We start from the raw sequence: 18653 nt of genomic DNA, 5'->3' as shown, positions 1-18653 counted from the left end.
AACAGCATCCGCGCGCTAAAAGAGCTGCAGAAGACCCTAAGCAGCGCATTCCTGCAGGGCGGGGAGGATGTTTAAGCCGCCGCTTAAAACGTAATTCAGCGTCCGTGCGTGCATCCTTTGGCCGTCGCTGTGCGGAGTCGAAGCGACTCCGAAAATTATTAACGAGCGCGCACGGCCGCCTACAATCCTCGCGGAAAATCAATAGCCAGTTCAGCAATTAACATCGGCGAACGCGCACGCGCACGTTGAAAATCTTTTTAAATGTCTCATTTTTAAGTTATGTACGTGAAAACATAAACTTAAATTGTTAATAACTCTGAATAAACTGAGCTGAAGTTTCTATCTTTTAAATTTGAAAAAGAAAGTCTGTCATTAAAGCGGAAAGAAACCGTGTGTGTGTACGGTGGGTACGAAGAGGTACCAGCGAATTATTCAGTCTCTTATGCACGTATAGCTTTGGAAAATATATAACATCTTTTTGCTTTGAGAAAAGGGCATATCCAGAAGTAGAAACATTCCTTATGCACCGGATTGATTAACTTTTCGGACAATACGACCAAAGATATTTGGACTTTCCAGCGGTAAATCGATGTTATTCGCACAGTGCAAACAACAAAATCGTTATTCAAGGAAAGAAATCCCCATTTTTTGAGTGTCTAGCTTAAAATCAGGGCTTGAATTCCTAAGAGCATTTCTAATATCTACTCTTAACAAGATTTCGTGCCTCGAAAGTTCTTTCCCGTCATCTTACCAGTCTCGGGATATTATGGGCCGTGATAGAATATGGAAAAATAATAAAACGCGTTTTTGTATGAAAATAGCTTCTACATATTTCAGTTTTTAACACCCAGTTATTAGTGTACCTTCTTGTTGGAATTTATGACCTTGCAGCAACCGGAAGCCGAATAACTCCTTATGCACATATGTGACCTGGTCTACGGAAAGGGGGCTTAGGTGTCAAAAAATCAATTTTCACTTTTTGGTTGATTCGGATGGAAGATGAGATGCTTTTTCACGTGGTGAAAAGCAGAAAATCCTAACTTGCTTAGAAGTGTACTAAAAATGTAGAGAAAGAAGAGTAAAAATACGACAAAATATAATTTATTGGTAATGAACAAAATACATTGAATTATAAGCTATAAAGACATGATTATACACTAGAAAAACGTATTATGGGCCAAAAATAATAATGCTGAGTAGTTTATGTATTTTTCTTTGTTGTCGTTTTCCTTGAGATCTTTTTACGTGTTGATCCTGAGGAAGATGGACCTGGTTCCTCGTCTGGTTTGAGAACATCTTCACTAGTTTTTGCCTTCCGTTTCTTCGATGGCAAATCTTTCGGCAATGGAGCCACAATATCTACTTTAGATATATCCGAAACTAAGCTGCGAAGATTGTGATAGATGTACCACTGACGTTCCAAAGATAAACCGGCTGGTTGTATAACTTTCGGCATTTCAGGATCGATAGGTTTTAACAGAAGCTTAAAGGACTGCACTTCTTCACTGTCTGCGAATTTCTTTGTTTTTACACAATCTGTAGAGATTATGAAATGATGGAATTGCGTTATTCCAACAAGTGACTTGTACAGTGGTTTAAAATAGCTGTCCCATTCATACCAGACGACTTTTTCAGCCGATACAGCTTTATTATAACCCCCAGGTGATGATGCCTCGACACACTGCAGTAAATCTGCATACGTGTCGATGTTACTGACGGCATACTTACTTTTGAAAATACCGAAGTAACGATCAGGCGCGAACTTAGTGTGCCCGGTAAGTAGAAAATTGAATAAAATAGTTTTGTTAAGACCCCGAGCCAAACACCATTGCAGATATGATAGTACAGTGTTATTCTTATTCTGCCCAACACAATTGTCACAGAAAAGAACGAGTGTTTCAATGTCTTTATAGTAGGTTTGCAGGTGATAATGCAGGATGCTCACAACACAGTTAGGTCCTTTACCAACGTCATCTTTTTCGTCTATCATGTAATTGTACTGTAAAAAAAAAAATATAAGTAAGATCCTGTAAAGGCGAGCAATTTGAGTTCCTATGATTCAGTTTGAAATTCTAACCTGAACTTTTTGTTTTTCGTCTGTAATTCCGAAGACTCCGCACTTCTTGGTTGCTTTGAAGTATGCTGTACCAGGTTGTTGTGGACTGACAGGGTAGTGAACGGTTTGGGCAAAATCAAATGACAGAACGACTGCTGTAGGGTCAGTATTTCTACACCAACTTTGATAATATTCTCGTTGATTTCGGGCTCGGTGGAGGTGATCAAGAAATTGATTAAGCTTCTGTGCGCGTTCAATGTCAGTAACACCTTTGGCTTGCGCAATCGATATTGTGTTTCCTATTAAAAGAAAAAATACTGAATTTAATCTCAACGTTTGATACAACTATAAAATGAGAAAATAATGAGCTACTTACCACGGCAGACATCGCAGAGATCATCCGCTGGTTTCATAACTGTAACATGGGGTATGTATTTGGACCATATCCGTCGAAAACTGCAATTACTCATCTTCACTTCGTCATCACTGAGTGAAGAAATGTATTTTCGATAAATTGAGGACTCCGTCTCACTGGATGGCAGTTTCATTATCCGAAAATCCTTAAATTTTGGGAGTCGTCCGGGCAGTGGAAGAGACATTAAATCGGCTATAGACTCGACGAATTTAACAGCTTTTTCGATGTCAGCCGGTTTAAATGACTTTGGATGTGTACTCGGTTTATTTGCCAGTCCGTGTTGGCGCACTGTTACACCCTGTGCGTGAAAATGACGTACTAAATTTTCGTAACGCTTCGTCGTACAGGCATGTACAAAAAGGAAAAACGAACGACAAACAGGTACTCTGTAGAAGGTAAATTGAATTCTATGCCTCATAACTTCTGTATCCTGTCTCTGTCCATATTTCTTCCGCCCAGCAAGCTTTGCGTATACACTTTCTAGCTTTTCGTTACTCATAATTCCAGCTTCGATGTGACTTAGTATTACTAAATCAAGTTCATTATTCGACATCTCTAAACAATTGTTCCGCGTACTCTCGATCATTTCCCGTGGTATCAGTGTATGGCATTCATTATTACAACAATCTTTTGACAGAAATTTTGTTACCAGCTCCTCCTCCTTTACATCAACAACATACAGGTCCATCTTAACAAAAGTTTGTTCGGTATCATCTTCTGCCTGAGATACACATACTTCGTCTTCATCATCATCGCTCTCTTCATAGTTTTCATCATCGTTTTCATCATCCTTTTCATGGAAATATTGTCCGTATACGGCACTGAACTCCTCATCAACACTCATGTTTCATTTCATGCGAAATGCGAAGACGATAATCAACAGAAACAGTAAACGTCACTTCTTCAGTGTTACTTTTTTAAATGTTCCACACTAGCAACTTACACGATGAACTATAATAATATTCCGACCAACAACAACACTTACTGGACCAACAACAACACTTACTGGACGTCCGGCGCGGAGAACAATTAACGAGATAATGAGAAACTGACGAAACGAGTTGCTTACTTTTAACAGCTTTTTCACAGAAAACTAGTTTTCGCACGTAAGCTCCCTTTTCGTAGACCAGGTCACATATATTGATTTTTTAATGAATGGACTACTGAGTTCTGAAACGGTAGATAAAATTATACACGAATGCCAACCTAATGTATGGAAAATTCTTATAAATCAAGAGCTATTATAACTGCATACCACACAAAAACTTTACCCTTATATAATACAGAGAAATCGAGGAAAAACATGATGCACATATAATTCTTTTACTAAGGTACAGTTATCGAAAAAATTATAGCCGCACCAAATTTCGACAAGTTTTAAAATATTATTTTTGTTGTTATTTAATTTTGATTAGTTTTGTTTTGTAAGCCCGGGCAGACGTTGTCCTGCTACACACCGATACATATGCAGGTTACATGCATCGCAGATATTATGCGTCTTCGCACCGAAGCTTCCCTGCAGGGAAAGCTACCAGTTGTGAACCAGAATGTTACCAGTTTGCGTTTAAACGCAACTAGTTCACGTTGTATCCTTTTTCAATGTTAGCGTCTCGGGTTCAAAACTATGTTGGAACCAACAATATACACTAGGGCGGGTCAATTTGTATGGATCGATTTTTTTCGACATTGTTCCTAGCATATTCGGATTCTTCATAAAATTCTAAGAAAAAAATTCCTCCAGACCATAGCTCTAAAGTTAATTTCGAGCCTGCGCATTTTTAAAAGAAGATATCTTATATATAAATATGAATTGCTGTCCGTTAGCCTCGCTAAGACTCGAAAACAGCTTGACCGATTTTAATATTTTTATTTTTTCGGTTTGTTTTTTATAATATCCGGATGGTTAAAACCAGAAAAAATAGAGAGTTGCCGCCTGTTTAAAAGTTTCAATATAAGTAAATTAATTACATAAATTAGATATTGCAATATGGGTGTCAAAAGAAAGAGGTTATGAAGGCTTACAGGCGAAAATATTTTTGAGGGGGGTTGCCACCTGTTTCAAAATTGAATTAAATGAAATTGATAAGATAAATTAAATATTGCAATATGGGTATCAAATTAAAAAGGTTTAAGAAGGCTTACTACTGAAAATATTTTTGAGTCGAGTTGCCACCAATTTCGAAAATTTAATTCAATTAAGTTAATAAGATAAAGTATGTATGTATTATAATATAGGTGTCGAACGAAAAGTATTTGAAAAATTATTGATTAAGAAATATTTTCTATAGGCCTGCCACCTACCTGAGCGGTAAAAACTAAAAGCCATACTCGCAAATATTATTCAAAGCTTTTGAGGCTCGCATCAATGTGGAATACTGTAACTCCGTCAAGTTAGTGTTTATTGATGGCAAACAAAGTACTATCATGTTTGGCAATGATATCACCCCATCGAACAATGCACTTAGCCTCGATATAAAAAGAGAACAAAAGCCGAAGTATTAGCCGAAGCAGTTCACACAAATGTTCCACAATTGAACTAACAAAAAAATATGGCCTATGAATCTTTTATAGAAGCTGTGAACACTGGAGTAAAATTTAAACAAAAAAACAAAACCGACTTCAATTCTCATATACAAATTTAAGTGTACCATTATTTTCTTCGTGGCCCAATTATCGGATCTACACTCAATTAGTAGGAGACTACCTCTGAGGAACCACCTTTCCTTTCAAAAAGAGTTATAGAAAACGCATAACGTAGTCCAAAGTTATGCGGTAACATACATAAAAAAATATTCCGACGAATTGATAAAATATGCAGATTAATATTTAATAAAGTGTTACGGATATATTTTTTTTAATACAAACCTGTGCTTGGGAGTTTATTGATACGAAAAATTAATTTCTGATATCTATTTTTTATTGAAAGAACCGCAAGATTGCACTACAAAGCAAATTACATATTTTTTACTATTGTAACGGGAGAAGTTACTGTATGTATTTTTTTATATGTACAGTGTCGAACAAAAGTTTTGGCACAGTAAATTTTCGCATTACATATATGCAGAATTTTTAATTTATTTCCGATAATTTTTTTTAAAAACATATATGCAAAATTTTTAATTTATTTCCGATAATTTTTTATAAAAACATAGTTCATACTACACTCAAACACATAAAAATCAAATGTGTAAACTTTGTGAAAAACTCAGGAAAATTCAATAAATCTGCATACTAATTTGCAATTTTATATTCAGATTTTCAAGCAACTTCAAACCTGCACTTTGATAAACTAAAATTGAATGGATTATTAAACTGCATACTTGGAATTTTTCTAAAAAATACTTTGCCTATATTGCGTAAAATTTACTGTGCCAATACTTTTGTTCGTTACTGTAAGTTTAAGGGTTTATTTACCCTTAACTTTAAAAAACCAAAAAAAAAATTTACAATATTTTAAAATTATTTTTCGAATCATAAATTTTTTTATGATTAACAATGTATTTATATTTTTTTTTGGTTTTAGATCCTTTTTGCTTTCAACACGAGGTATATTTTTTCTAGTTTCTATTGTCATAGCCATAACTCACTCTCTATTTTTATCAATCAATCAATCAATGAATCAATTTTATAATTTTTTTCGGCATTTTTCCTAATTACAAGTAGAGCTTTATAAAACTTTTATAACACCAAATGTTTATCAAGCTTGGGATTTTATGTTATCCGGGCAGGCTTATTAATTTAGCCAGAGAATATGTTTTCTTTATAAAGTTTACCCAGTTACCCATTTTAAACTGCTACCTGTACTGTATCAGCGGTTAAAACTTGTTAAATTTTTATTTAAAATTTTCGGTAAGGAATAAGCGAGTGGATGAAAAATATATAAACCGTAAGAACGGCCCATATATATGTATATGAAAGAATACACACATGCGACGACTCTAGCCATTGTGTGTCACTCCTTTAAATCATAGTTATTTTTTTCTTATGGTATTAAAAAAATATCGTTCGTAACACTTTAGTAAATATTTATCCGTATATTAACTGAGTATATATTAAAGACTAGAAGATGACCCGGTGAACTTCATATCATCTATAATTTATTTGAATTTAACTTTGATCAATTATAACAAATCTTCAAAATCCAATACAATGAGATCACTAATACTGCCTGCTGTTATAGCTGATAAAAGATTCCACACCTATAAGATGTGCCACGCCCCTTTTTACAAACTCATTTATATACATATATCTTTCCATAAGCACCTACCATAGGTATCTGTGCATTTCAAATTTCGAGTTCATGTGACTATAATTCCGAAGTTAGAGCTGATTAAAAATTTTCACTATGGGAGGTATCCCTCATCCCCCTCCCCCCCTTGGCGAGTTTCAATTTTTTTACCCTATTATAGGTCCAGGAGTCATGGCAATACTTTGGCAAAATTTTATTCGATTCTGTACATCCGTTCAGGCTGCAACCTGGTACATACATACATACATACTTCCACAAATATATAGTAGATTTGCTTTGAAGCGCCATCTTGTGGTTCTTTAAATAAAAAATAGATATCAGAAATTAATTTTTCGTATCACAAAACTCCCGAGCACAACTCTTTATTACAAAAAAAACATTCCTAACACTTTAGTAAATATTAATCTGATTATGGACTTAGTATTAATTAAAAATAATTTCTTTTAAAATTGCGCAGGCTCGAAATTGATTCTAGAGCTATGGTCTAAAGGGCTTTTTTTCTTAGAATTTTATGTAGAATCCGAATCTGCTAGGAACGATGTCGAAAAAAAAATTGACCCGCCCTAATATACACCCACAAAATTTCATTGAAATCGGTTAAGTGGTTTCGGAGATTAGCGTAAACGAACACAGCGAAACGGGATTTTTATACACCTACCTAGAAATGTTGAAAAGTTTCGGATATTTTCCTGTTAATTATTTAATTTTTAATCATTTTTATAAAAGAATAACTCTTTATATAAAAACAAGGTATATAAACTATATTTTCTTCCATATAAAAATATATTTCGGGCACGTGTTTTATGGATGAAAATGCGCAACACCCTCTGCGAAAAAACTTCTCAAAAATCAACAGTATACTACAGCCACTTGAAACTTCCTCATTATTATACATTCCTCATTATTATGCATACCCAGAATATTTCTATGAACTTTAATTAAAAAGTTAAATTCCTGAAAATTTTAAAATTTTTGCCGATCTCTATTATTTTTTCCACAACCGTATGTCTATATTTAAATGAAATTAAACTATAGGGATGTGTCAGATATCCGGAATCCGGCTTATTTGGCCGTTTTTCTGTTATCCGACTATCCGGCCGGATACTAGCTAAAATCCGGCTGGATTTCCGGATTTCGATTATAGAAGATTCTATTTAAAAATCTAGTTCAGAAGTATATTGTTCAGTAGTTCAGACAATTGAAATTGTTTGTGGTTGAGTACGGACGTGTTCTTTATTCGCTCCATAAAAAATCATATTTATCTTGTAACTAAATATATTAAACCATCAAAAGACACACCAAACTATTATTCGAGTTTTGTGCCCTCAGCAGTATAAAAAAACGCGAGATCGCGAAAAATAACTAAATAAATTATATGACATTTAGGGTATTCACAACGGTGTCGTAAGTATCGTATTGTTGTATGTCGTAAACTTTAAATGCCTAAAAAATATATTAAGGGGGTTTGCAAAACCTTCAAAGTCATATTATAACTTTTCGCAGTTTTAAGAAATAGCTGGTTGTGTTTTCAAGTCCTATAAACATTTATTTAGGCTTTTAAAATAAACGACATACAACAATACGACACTTACGACACCGTTGTGAATCCCACAATACACACCAAAATAATTCAATTATTGTTTACATAAAAAACGGTAGTTAAGTGAGAGATGAGTGTCCAAGGCGCTCCCGTAAAAGAGCGCAGGCACTCAATCCAAAGCGCAAACAAAAGAAATGCATATTTCACAACTACTGCATGCAGCCCAAAAACCAAAACCAACTAACAACGCTAAATAAAACTCTTATACTGCTATCGCACCATCACAAACGCCAGATGCAGCCAAGCAAAGAGCACCATCTTTCTCTCCAGCAGTGATCAATGCGGACAACAACATAGCTGCCGCTACTAAACTTCGACGGCAACAAACAAAGAAGAAGCACATAAAACAAAAAATGCTACTGTTCAGACTGGGTTAGATCGCTACATATTAAGCGAAAGCGCACCCCCGAAAAAAATGGAAAACTTGTTAAAAATTTAAATGAATTGTAACGCGAAGTAATCAAATCAGTTAAAGTGAAAGTACATAACGTACATTGCGTCGCCGTCACCGTCACCGGCAGTTGTCAAAAAAGTTGATTCGGTGTATTTGTATGAAGTAAGTTACATGAACAAGCTGGCGGTGACGGTGCCGCACAAATTAGCTCAACTCTCAATTTTGCTTATGCGATTGCGTTAAATGACAACTATCAAGTGTTTTGTTTACATGTTTGAACGTAAATTTCTCCAGTTTGTGAAAATTTTAATATTTATGGAAAAACGAAATGTAAAAAATAGTGGAGGAAAACCTAATGGAAGAAGTGAAAAAGTAAAATGCAAATTTTGCCAAGAGTATCAGCGAGTTAAAGATGTTTCGGACGCAATGTCAAACGAATTGTGTGTAACTTGACGCCTAAGCATCGTTGACGGTGATGGTGACGGTGGTGGTGACGCTGTCGCAATGGATGGTATGTACTTTCACTTTAATCAATTTATGTAACTATCGATAACATATTTTTATCCACTTACCATCACTTATGTATATCTCTCTTCAATAAATCAACGACGCGTAAGCACGTTTTTATATCTAAATAAACTAAATAATAATAATAATAATAATAAAAACTAAATACTGCCCTTAATTTCTCCAAAAATAATAGGTTATGGGCCCAGCCCTCAGTTAATTCATTATAACCAGAAATAAATTCAACTCCCTTGCCGAAATTGTTTTTGCACTAAAATGCATTAATAATTGCAAGCGCTGTTAAGCAGTGCCAAGTTTATATATTTACGTATATTTATGTATGTACATGCATGGATGGTGATATTCATCAACTCGAACAGCGAGAAAAAGAAGTGAGCGCAACAACAAAGATTAAAATAGAGAAGCAACCAGGTCAGTCGACGAAAAACGAAGACGAGCAACAACCGCAAAAAGCTGCAATAAAAAGTTTAAATTTTTCAAGCGAGTTTGCTGAAAGCTTCTATTGAAAAACTCAAAGGCCGGGAGAATTTTTCGTCATGGAATACAATGGAAAATTATTTAGCGTTAGAGGATCTTTCCTTATGTTTGACCGGCGAAGAAACAGATGCTAAAAGGTGTGCAAAAGCAAAGGCAGCTATCGCTTTAAGTATTGATAAGTCAAATTTTGTCCACGTTCAATCGGAATCAAATGTGAAGAAAATTTAAAGAAAACTTTCGAAGACACTGGTTTAGCACGTAGAATAACGTTAATGAGGCGTGTTGTGAATACAAAACTAAAAAATTGTGACTCAATGAATACGTATGTGTCGGAAATAATGTTGGCTACGCAACAGATGACTGATCTTAGATTTACCANATGGAAAATTATTTAGCGTTAGAGGATCTTTCCTTATGTTTGACTGGCGAAGAAACAGATGTTAAAAGGTGTGCAAAAGCAAAGGCAGCTATCGCTTTAAGTATTGATAAGTAAATTTTTGTCCACGTTCAATCGGAATCAAATGTGAAGAAAATTTGGGAAAATGTAAAGAAAACTTTCGAAGACACTGGTTTAGCACGTAGAATAACGCTAATGAGACGTGTTGTGAATACAAAACTACAAAATTGTGACTCTATGAATACGTATGTGTCGGAAATAATGTTGGCTACGCAACAGATGACTGATCTTGGATTTACCGTGTCTGATGAGTGGTTAGCAGTCTTTTTACTTTGTGGTTTAACTGAAGAATACCAACCGATGATCATGGCGCTTGAGGGGCTTGAGCAGTCACTTTCGAGTGATATTATAAAAACCAAATTATTGCAAGAAACTACAGCATTGGTAGTAAATGATCAAAAGGCGCTCTTAGCAAAGAGTAAAGGCCGGTTTCGTAGCAGATCTAATGTAACATGCTATTCGTGTCATCAGAAAGGTCCCTTTGCAGCTTGTTGTCCAATTAAAGCTAAAAAGGTAGAAGAAAACAAATCAAGTTTTAAAAGTAAAAGCAAACCCAACAACAAACAAGAACAAGTAAATATAGCCTTCAATACAGTGTTTTTAAATGGAAAGTTTGATTCAAATGATTGGTATTTTGATTCCGGTGCTACTAACCATATGACTACGCACAGAGAGTGGATTGTGGGACAAAAGGAGTATGCGATGGCAGGTATACTAGCGGCAAATAATAGTTTTATGGAAGTTGAATTTAGTGGTACGGCTAACCTAAAATTTTAAGTTGCAGAAGTACCTGTGCTTATGAGGTAAATGATGTGTTGTGTGTGCCGAATTTGACGACAAATTTACTTTCTGTTAGCAAAATAACAGAAAAGGGGTATTCCGTCAATTTTTCATCCGATGGTTGTGTAATTCGTTTCAAGAGCGGGAAGTTAATAGCAGCAGGGTCATTAGTTGGCGGTTTGTATAAATTGGATGCGATGAAAAAGATGGCATTGGCTACGGTCTCAGTAGACAGTTCGATGAATTTGTGGCATCGAAGACTTCCCTCCAGTGAAACCTCAAACTAGTCAGGAAAAATACTAGTTTACAACTAGAATTACCTGACTGAAACCGAACTAGTTCGAAAATGACCAGACTTGTACCAAGTACAATACGATTTATTCATGTCCTGTTTTATTTGGCTTCGACAGTTTAATAGTACAATAGAGTACACAAAATAGGCTGCTTTACAAAACGTCAAAATACAAAGCATCAGTCTCTTTTATTCCTAAACCTCAGCAGCTTGTAATGCCATATGTACTCACACAGTTAGATGCTAGTTTTCACCTAGGTTGCGCAAGTTATACTTTTTCTTCTAGTGCGGTTCGGTAATAAAAGAGACTGATGCTTTGTATTTTGACGTTTTGGAATGCACCCTATTACAAATTTTATTTGGGTATAATGTAAACCGTTAAAGCGAGTACGTACTCGCAATTATACCATACATGTTAAATAATGATTAATATTCATAATGGTTATTAATTAAAGCATGTTTTTTTGGATAACCGTTTAATGATTAAATACCGATATTAGCACATTTTTAATGATTAATCATTAATTACTTAAACAAAATTTTTTTTTATTGATTCGTTAATTTTAATTACATCATTATTTTGTTATTTTTGATCATTTGCAATTATTTTGGACTTTTTTTAATTACACTATTAATATAATCATTTGATTAGTTTCAATTATCAATCAACAAGCAAAACTATAGACAAAAATTAAGAATATTTAATAACTGCATGAATTATTAATTATTTTGTTTTTATCCAAATCTCTAATTTTATGCGTTAATTATTACTTTTCTAAAGTCTAAAAAACAAAGGACTGAAATGTGCAAAGTTAATGAATTTAATTTAATTTAATGAAAACTGTTTTTGTTATTTTTATGGCCTTTATAACAATTATATTCAACAATTTTTATGAGCTCGAGGCCGTTTTCAGTGAAAACTTATTGTGGAAAAGCAACAATAATTTGAAAAAATGGTAGAAGTGATAGCTATTTAGGAAATCACCACATTTCCTCATCAGACTTCTTTCAGTAGGATTCGAACCGACGATCCCACTGACTCAGCCAGTTGCCTATGCACCGTGCTAAGTACGCCTTGTAAATTATCGTTTGCTTTTTTCCACTATTTTCATTTTTGTTATGCCAACACAATCAAGCGCAGCTATTCCGCTGCAATTCACTTGATCATGTGGTTGTTGGTATTGTTGGTTTTTGCTAATAATTCTATTTTTAGAATGTTTAACTTTTAGGTGTGCTCGTCCTTAAGTTATTTGTTTTTGTTATTTTTTTGGCCTTATAACAATTATATTCAACAATTTATATTGAGCTCGAGGCCGTTTTTTAAATGAAAATTTATTGTGGAAAAGCAACAATAATTTGAAAAAATGGTAGAAGTGATAGCTATTTCGGAAATCACCACATTTCCTCATCAGACTTCTTTCAGTAGGATTCGAACCGACGATCACCACTGACTCAGCCAGTTGCCTACGCACTGTGCTAAGTTTGTCTTGTTAATTCTTGTTGCTTATTTTCCACTATTTCACTTTGCTAAGCCAACTACAATCAATTGTTGAATTTAATGAAAACTTTTATTTTTATTTAATTTTACTCGAAAATGATCATTCGTTATGATAGTTCGAACTAAAGTATTTATTTTATTTTTAACTAAAATGTTTTTTTTTTGCATTTTTTAATTTTATTATAAAAGATAAAAAAAATAGTATTTATTGTACCTGAAAGCTTTTACTTTTAATAACATTTAATGAAAAATGCATTTAAATTTTTGTTCGAAAGTTTGAAATATTTATGTATTTATTTTTGCTTTTTATTTAACACTAATTATTGGCAAATCTGAGGCAAAGTGTACTTATTGAACAGTTTTTTATTGTATATTCATGAATTCATTTTAGTTTTTGACTCACAAAGTAGTGGTTTTGGTCCATAATTGAACTAGTATTTTTCTGTCTATTTTGAACTAGTATGAGACTGGTATATTTCTGACCGAAATCTGACAATTGCCATCTCGTAGTACATCCCTATGTTAAAAATACCAGCTGATTGCATGGAAAAAAGATAGTTGGCTGACTAGTTGGGCATGCGGGTCGTACTAGTTTGAGGTAGTTTACAACTAGTACATTTCACTACAGGATTGGTAATTTAAATACGCACGATTTAAAGGTAGTGAGAAATGGTGATGTAAATGTTGTGTCATTTGTTGACAATGATAGTGAAGCATGTGTTGCTTGCTGTAAAGGCAAATTTTCAAGAAGACCATTTTCAAAGAACGGACCGAGAGCGACACACTTGTTGGAAGTTGTGCATGCAGATTTAGCTGGAAAAACGGAATGCAGCTACATTGGTGGCAGTAATTATTGTTAAGTGCTCGTTGACGATTTTAGTCGTAGAACTTTTATATGCTGAAACATAAAAATGACGAAAAAAACGTTGGTGGAAAATCAAACTGGTGCAAAAATAAAAAGGTGTCGTAGCGACAATGGCACTAAATTTTGTTGTGGTAAATGTAAAACGTTTTACGAAAAGTTTGGTATTGAGCATCAAACATCGGTGCCTTATAAAAGCAAGGTGTATGCTTCCAGATTCTATTCTACATAGACGATATTGGGCCGAAGCGTTGAATACGGCAGCTTACATAAAAAATCATACGTCAACAGCTATTTAATCGGATAAATCACCAATGGAGGTATGGAGTGGAACGAAAACAGATGTACGCCACTTCAAGGTTTTTGGTTCACGTGCAATGGTATTCATACCTAAGGAGAAGCGTTTGAAGTTCGATGCGAAATCGAAAGAATAAATATTCGTCGGCTATTGTGAAACACAGAAGGGATATCGCTTGCTGAATAAGGAAACTAATCGCGTGATTACAAGTAGAGATGTAGAAGTTATTGAACAAAATACCAGTTGTCAGTTTAATGCCGATAAAAAAATGTTCGAGTTTGTGGCGTATATTTTTGAATCTGATAACAGTGTTGATGGCTTGCAACATGGCCAGAACAATGTCGCGAGCAGCGAGAAAGGCGTACGACATGGCCAAAACAATGTCGTAAGTAATACATCCGAAATCAATGTGCCTGGCGTGCAACATGGCCAATCGACGATGGCTCAAACAGTGTTGCAGCGATCAACATGCTCGTGAGGAGGCTCAAGAGACGCTTGTTAGTTCGATAAACTCGATGTATGATGACGCAGATGATAGTATGTTTTTCGATAGCAGAATCGAAAATGATGACAACAGGAATGTGCAGATTATTCGGCGATCGGATAGAGGCACAAAGCAACTGACTTTTTTTGGAGATCCTGTCGCACATTTGGCTAAAACCATCAAAGAAAGCGAAACGCTTACATTCTTAAGTAATGAGCCTGTTACAGTTAATGAAGCACTCAATGGTGAAGAAAAGTTGCAGTGGGCGGCTGCAGTGAACGAAGAATATCGATCAATAATCGATAATGGCACTTGGCAACTAGAACATTTAAAAAATGGTTACAAAGCCATCAACTGCAAGTGGGTATTCAAGCGTAAAATGGACTTAAATGGTAACCTGAGTCGGTATAAGGCGCGACTGGTCACTAATGGCTACGATCAGCGTGAAGATATTGAACACGTACATATTTTTTCACCAGTAGTTCGATATTAATCGGTACGATTGCTTATGGCGAGGTCTGTAAAATATGGGTGGAATATTGAGCAGATGGACGTTGTTACGGCGTTTTTGCACGGCAATGTGCCTGAAATAATATACATGCATCAACCTGAAGGCTTTGGTGTTGTAATTGGGCGTATATGCAGATTAAAAAAGGCATTGTATGATCTAAAACAGGCCAGTAGACAATGGAACGTGTAAAATGGATTCATTCGTTTATGTCAGGCACAACAATAATTCTACCGTGGTCATTGCGGTATATGTCGATGACTTGTTGATATTCTTCTTGATATTAAATCGACTTTAAAGAAAAATATTCTCGTGAAAGACTTGGGTAAAACATCTAGTGTACTTGGCAATCGCATTGATTACGATTATAAGAATATACCGAATCAGTTTTGCGTAAGTTTAAAATGTGTGATTGCGATCCGGTTAGAATACCAAGTGACCCAAATCAGAGACTAACGGTGGAAATGTCACCTACGGCTGATGAATGAATTAAAAACATGCAATCTATTCCATATCAAGAGGCCATTGGTAGTATTATGTATCTGGCACAGTGCACTCGACCAGATATTTCGTTTACTATCACAAATTTGAGTCAATTTAATAAGAATCCTGGAATGGGACATTGGAAGGCGGTAAAGCGGCTTATGAGATATTTGAGCTACTCTGACCACCAAACTAACATATATCAAAGATGCTGGCAGCCTACATGGGTATGCTGCTCCTGATTGGGGCTCAAGCTTTAAAAACATTCACCCCATTCAGCAGCTCTTTCGTATTCGGATTTTGCTACGAATCGTAGAAATATTATGCTGCAATCCGAAACGTATTTTCGAACTTTCGAAATTCGTAACAATGGCATGCCTAAAAACGAACGAGTAAGCTTTTTTGCGTAATTTTGTACGAAAACAATTCTGTGTCGGAGGCGAAATAAGAGATGTAAATCGATGTGTGTTTACAAGATATATTGGTGGTATTCATTTAAACAGACAAATTTGCCTTTCGCATATACGTATATTTTTATCCACTGCTTTATATAAACGACCAAAACAAAATCTTTGTTGCCCCCTATCGAGAAACTTGGGTCTGGTTTAGTTATTTGTATAATGATCTTTGGTTGTTGTGTCCAAACGCATAACCCGAATCCAAAAACTTTAACATACACGTGTAATCAAAGGATTCACATTTTATTTAAGATAAATGTTTCAAATCAAACTCGGTTTGCACTATGTACTTTTTTGCAAATTTCGACGTGGGTTGTGCGCAAAAATACTGTGGACGGCGTAGCCGGAGTGATATGCACAAGAAATGTTGTATACCTTTGCCATGCGGAAGCCCCTCTTCCCAGCAACACAGAAAGGAGAATTGTACTTAGCAAGGGTTATAATTCCTAAGCGCGGCCGAAGGCAGAAGCAAGCGCAACAGGTGGTTGACCTAACAAAGTGCATGTTTTCAATGGCTTGAAAGAAGCTGTTATTGCATTAACTGGATTGAGAACCAGGGCTTCAGGCATAGGAGGAGTTCTGGCTTGTGGTTCAACAATTCAACCAGAAGCTGACATAGATGCGCCCATGGTGACTATGCCTGACAGCTCCGCATACCTTTGTGAATCCATTGCCATAGCGCCCTCTTACTCTGCTGCTATAATTGTTAATACATCAGAACCCATAATTTTCCTCAAAATATGTAAATTTAACAAATCCCTGCAAAAAATGCGACTAATCCGGGATGACTCCTAAGCAATCGCAGAGGAACATGCGACTAATTCCACTTTTAATCTCTTTATATGGAATAAACTGATCGCTTTTGTTCGAGCATGTCCTATGAAGAGACTAATTGTTCAACTTTATACCCGAACGGGTATAAAATGCGACTAGTCACTTTAAAGATTAATAAAAATTTGCGCCAGCTGCGATTCGAACCGTGGTTCTCAGTTTTGTTAATNGGTTGTTGTGTCCAAACGCATAACCCGAATCCAAAAACTTTAACATACACGTGTAATCAAAGGATTCACATTTTATTTAAGATAAATGTTTCAAATCAAACTCGGTTTGCACTATGTACTTTTTTGCAAATTTCGACGTGGGTTGTGCGCAAAAATACTGTGGACGGCGTAGCCGGAGTGATATGCACAAGAAATGTTGTATACCTTTGCCATGCGGAAGCCCCTCTTCCCAGCAACACAGAAAGGAGAATTGTACTTAGCAAGGGTTATAATTCCTAAGCGCGGCCGAAGGCAGAAGCAAGCGCAACAGGTGGTTGACCTAACAAAGTGCATGTTTTCAATGGCTTGAAAGAAGCTGTTATTGCATTAACTGGATTGAGAACCAGGGCTTCAGGCATAGGAGGAGTTCTGGCTTGTGGTTCAACAATTCAACCAGAAGCTGACATAGATGCGCCCATGGTGACTATGCCTGACAGCTCCGCATACCTTTGTGAATCCATTGCCATAGCGCCCTCTTACTCTGCTGCTATAATTGTTAATACATCAGAACCCATAATTTTCCTCAAAATATGTAAATTTAACAAATCCCTGCAAAAAATGCGACTAATCCGGGATGACTCCTAAGCAATCGCAGAGGAACATGCGACTAATTCCACTTTTAATCTCTTTATATGGAATAAACTGATCGCTTTTGTTCGAGCATGTCCTATGAAGAGACTAATTGTTCAACTTTATACCCGAACGGGTATAAAATGCGACTAGTCACTTTAAAGATTAATAAAAATTTGCGCCAGCTGCGATTCGAACCGTGGTTCTCAGTTTTGTTAATCGAATACTCTCTCTATGTGCCATCGCCGCATAGGAAATTTTATTTATCAAGTGCGTACATATCATTAAATCGTTAATAGTACCCGTTAGAGATGAGTCGGGGACTAATTGATCTCCAATTATACCCGTAAGGGATGAGTCGAGACTAATTGATCCCCAATAGTACCCGGATGAGACTAGTTGCGACTAAATAATGCCCAATTGTACCCGATTGAGAGTAATCTCGGAATACTGTCTTTAGAGATTAGTCGCACAATTTTTTGCAGGGATTTTACAATAAACAAACACATTATGAGTGCTTTTTTAATTCCTTTCCGCTTTGTTTTCCTTCATTTAGCTATCTTCGAAAAACAACTGATAGCTGGCAATGCTGCACATGTTTCCGCAAGGGTTGCATGTGGATTTTTCGTTTTTCGTAGCGTGTAGTTCCTATTAAAAATGGTAATAGACACGAAGTGAGAATTCAGGATCAAAACGAAGACATTTTTCGTAAAATTACCAATGAGTTTGATAAGTGTACGAAATCTTATTACACCTATCAACTTAAAAGTAGTCGAGGACTACAAGGTGTCATAAAAGGCATCGAGTCCAACGTGAACTCACAAGAGATGGAAAATGCTCTTACGGAAGAAGGTTTTAAGGTGCGCAATGGTTTCAACATCAAAAATAAAGAAAACTTCCCTCAACCGATGTTCAAAATAGAACTATAACCTGACTTTATTAACCTTAAGAAAGGGGAAGTGCACCAAATATACGAATTGCGATATCTTCTACACCATAAAATATCCCTTTTCAATGTCATAACTGCCAGGAATTTGGTCACACACGTCGCAGCTTACCTGGTGTCTGTATTATCCGTCGGGATTTACACACTTCCAAAGAATGTGTGAAACCAAAAATGGACCCGAAAACCAAAAAGTGCAGTAACTTCGGTGGAAATCTCACTGCTAATAATGGAGGTTGTCCAGTTTATATCTCAATAAAA

General features: G+C 35.7%; 1 protein-coding gene across 1 annotated transcript; it reads right to left on the bottom strand.

Annotated features, from left to right (window-relative positions):
* Positions 1-1148: 1148 nt before the first annotated feature.
* LOC108371510 (uncharacterized) lies at positions 1149-2525 on the bottom strand. Its single transcript, XM_017627089.1, has 3 exons — positions 2433-2525; positions 2078-2355; positions 1149-1999 (listed from the first exon to the last, which is right to left on the bottom strand). Exons 1-3 carry the CDS (start codon positions 2467-2469, stop codon positions 1202-1204), a joined length of 1113 nt encoding a protein of 370 aa, XP_017482578.1. The 5' UTR covers positions 2470-2525; the 3' UTR covers positions 1149-1201.
* Between the last annotated feature and the right edge of the window lie 16128 nt (positions 2526-18653).

The sequence above is a fragment of the Rhagoletis zephyria genome, unplaced genomic scaffold (genome assembly GCF_001687245.7).
Source record: "Rhagoletis zephyria isolate East Lansing unplaced genomic scaffold, Rhagoletis_zephyria_1.1 Rzeph_scaffold_05036, whole genome shotgun sequence".
Taxonomy (NCBI): Eukaryota; Metazoa; Arthropoda; class Insecta; order Diptera; family Tephritidae; genus Rhagoletis; species Rhagoletis zephyria.
Note: the sequence above shows the minus strand (reverse complement) of the source record. Positions and strands in the feature narration are given on the sequence as shown.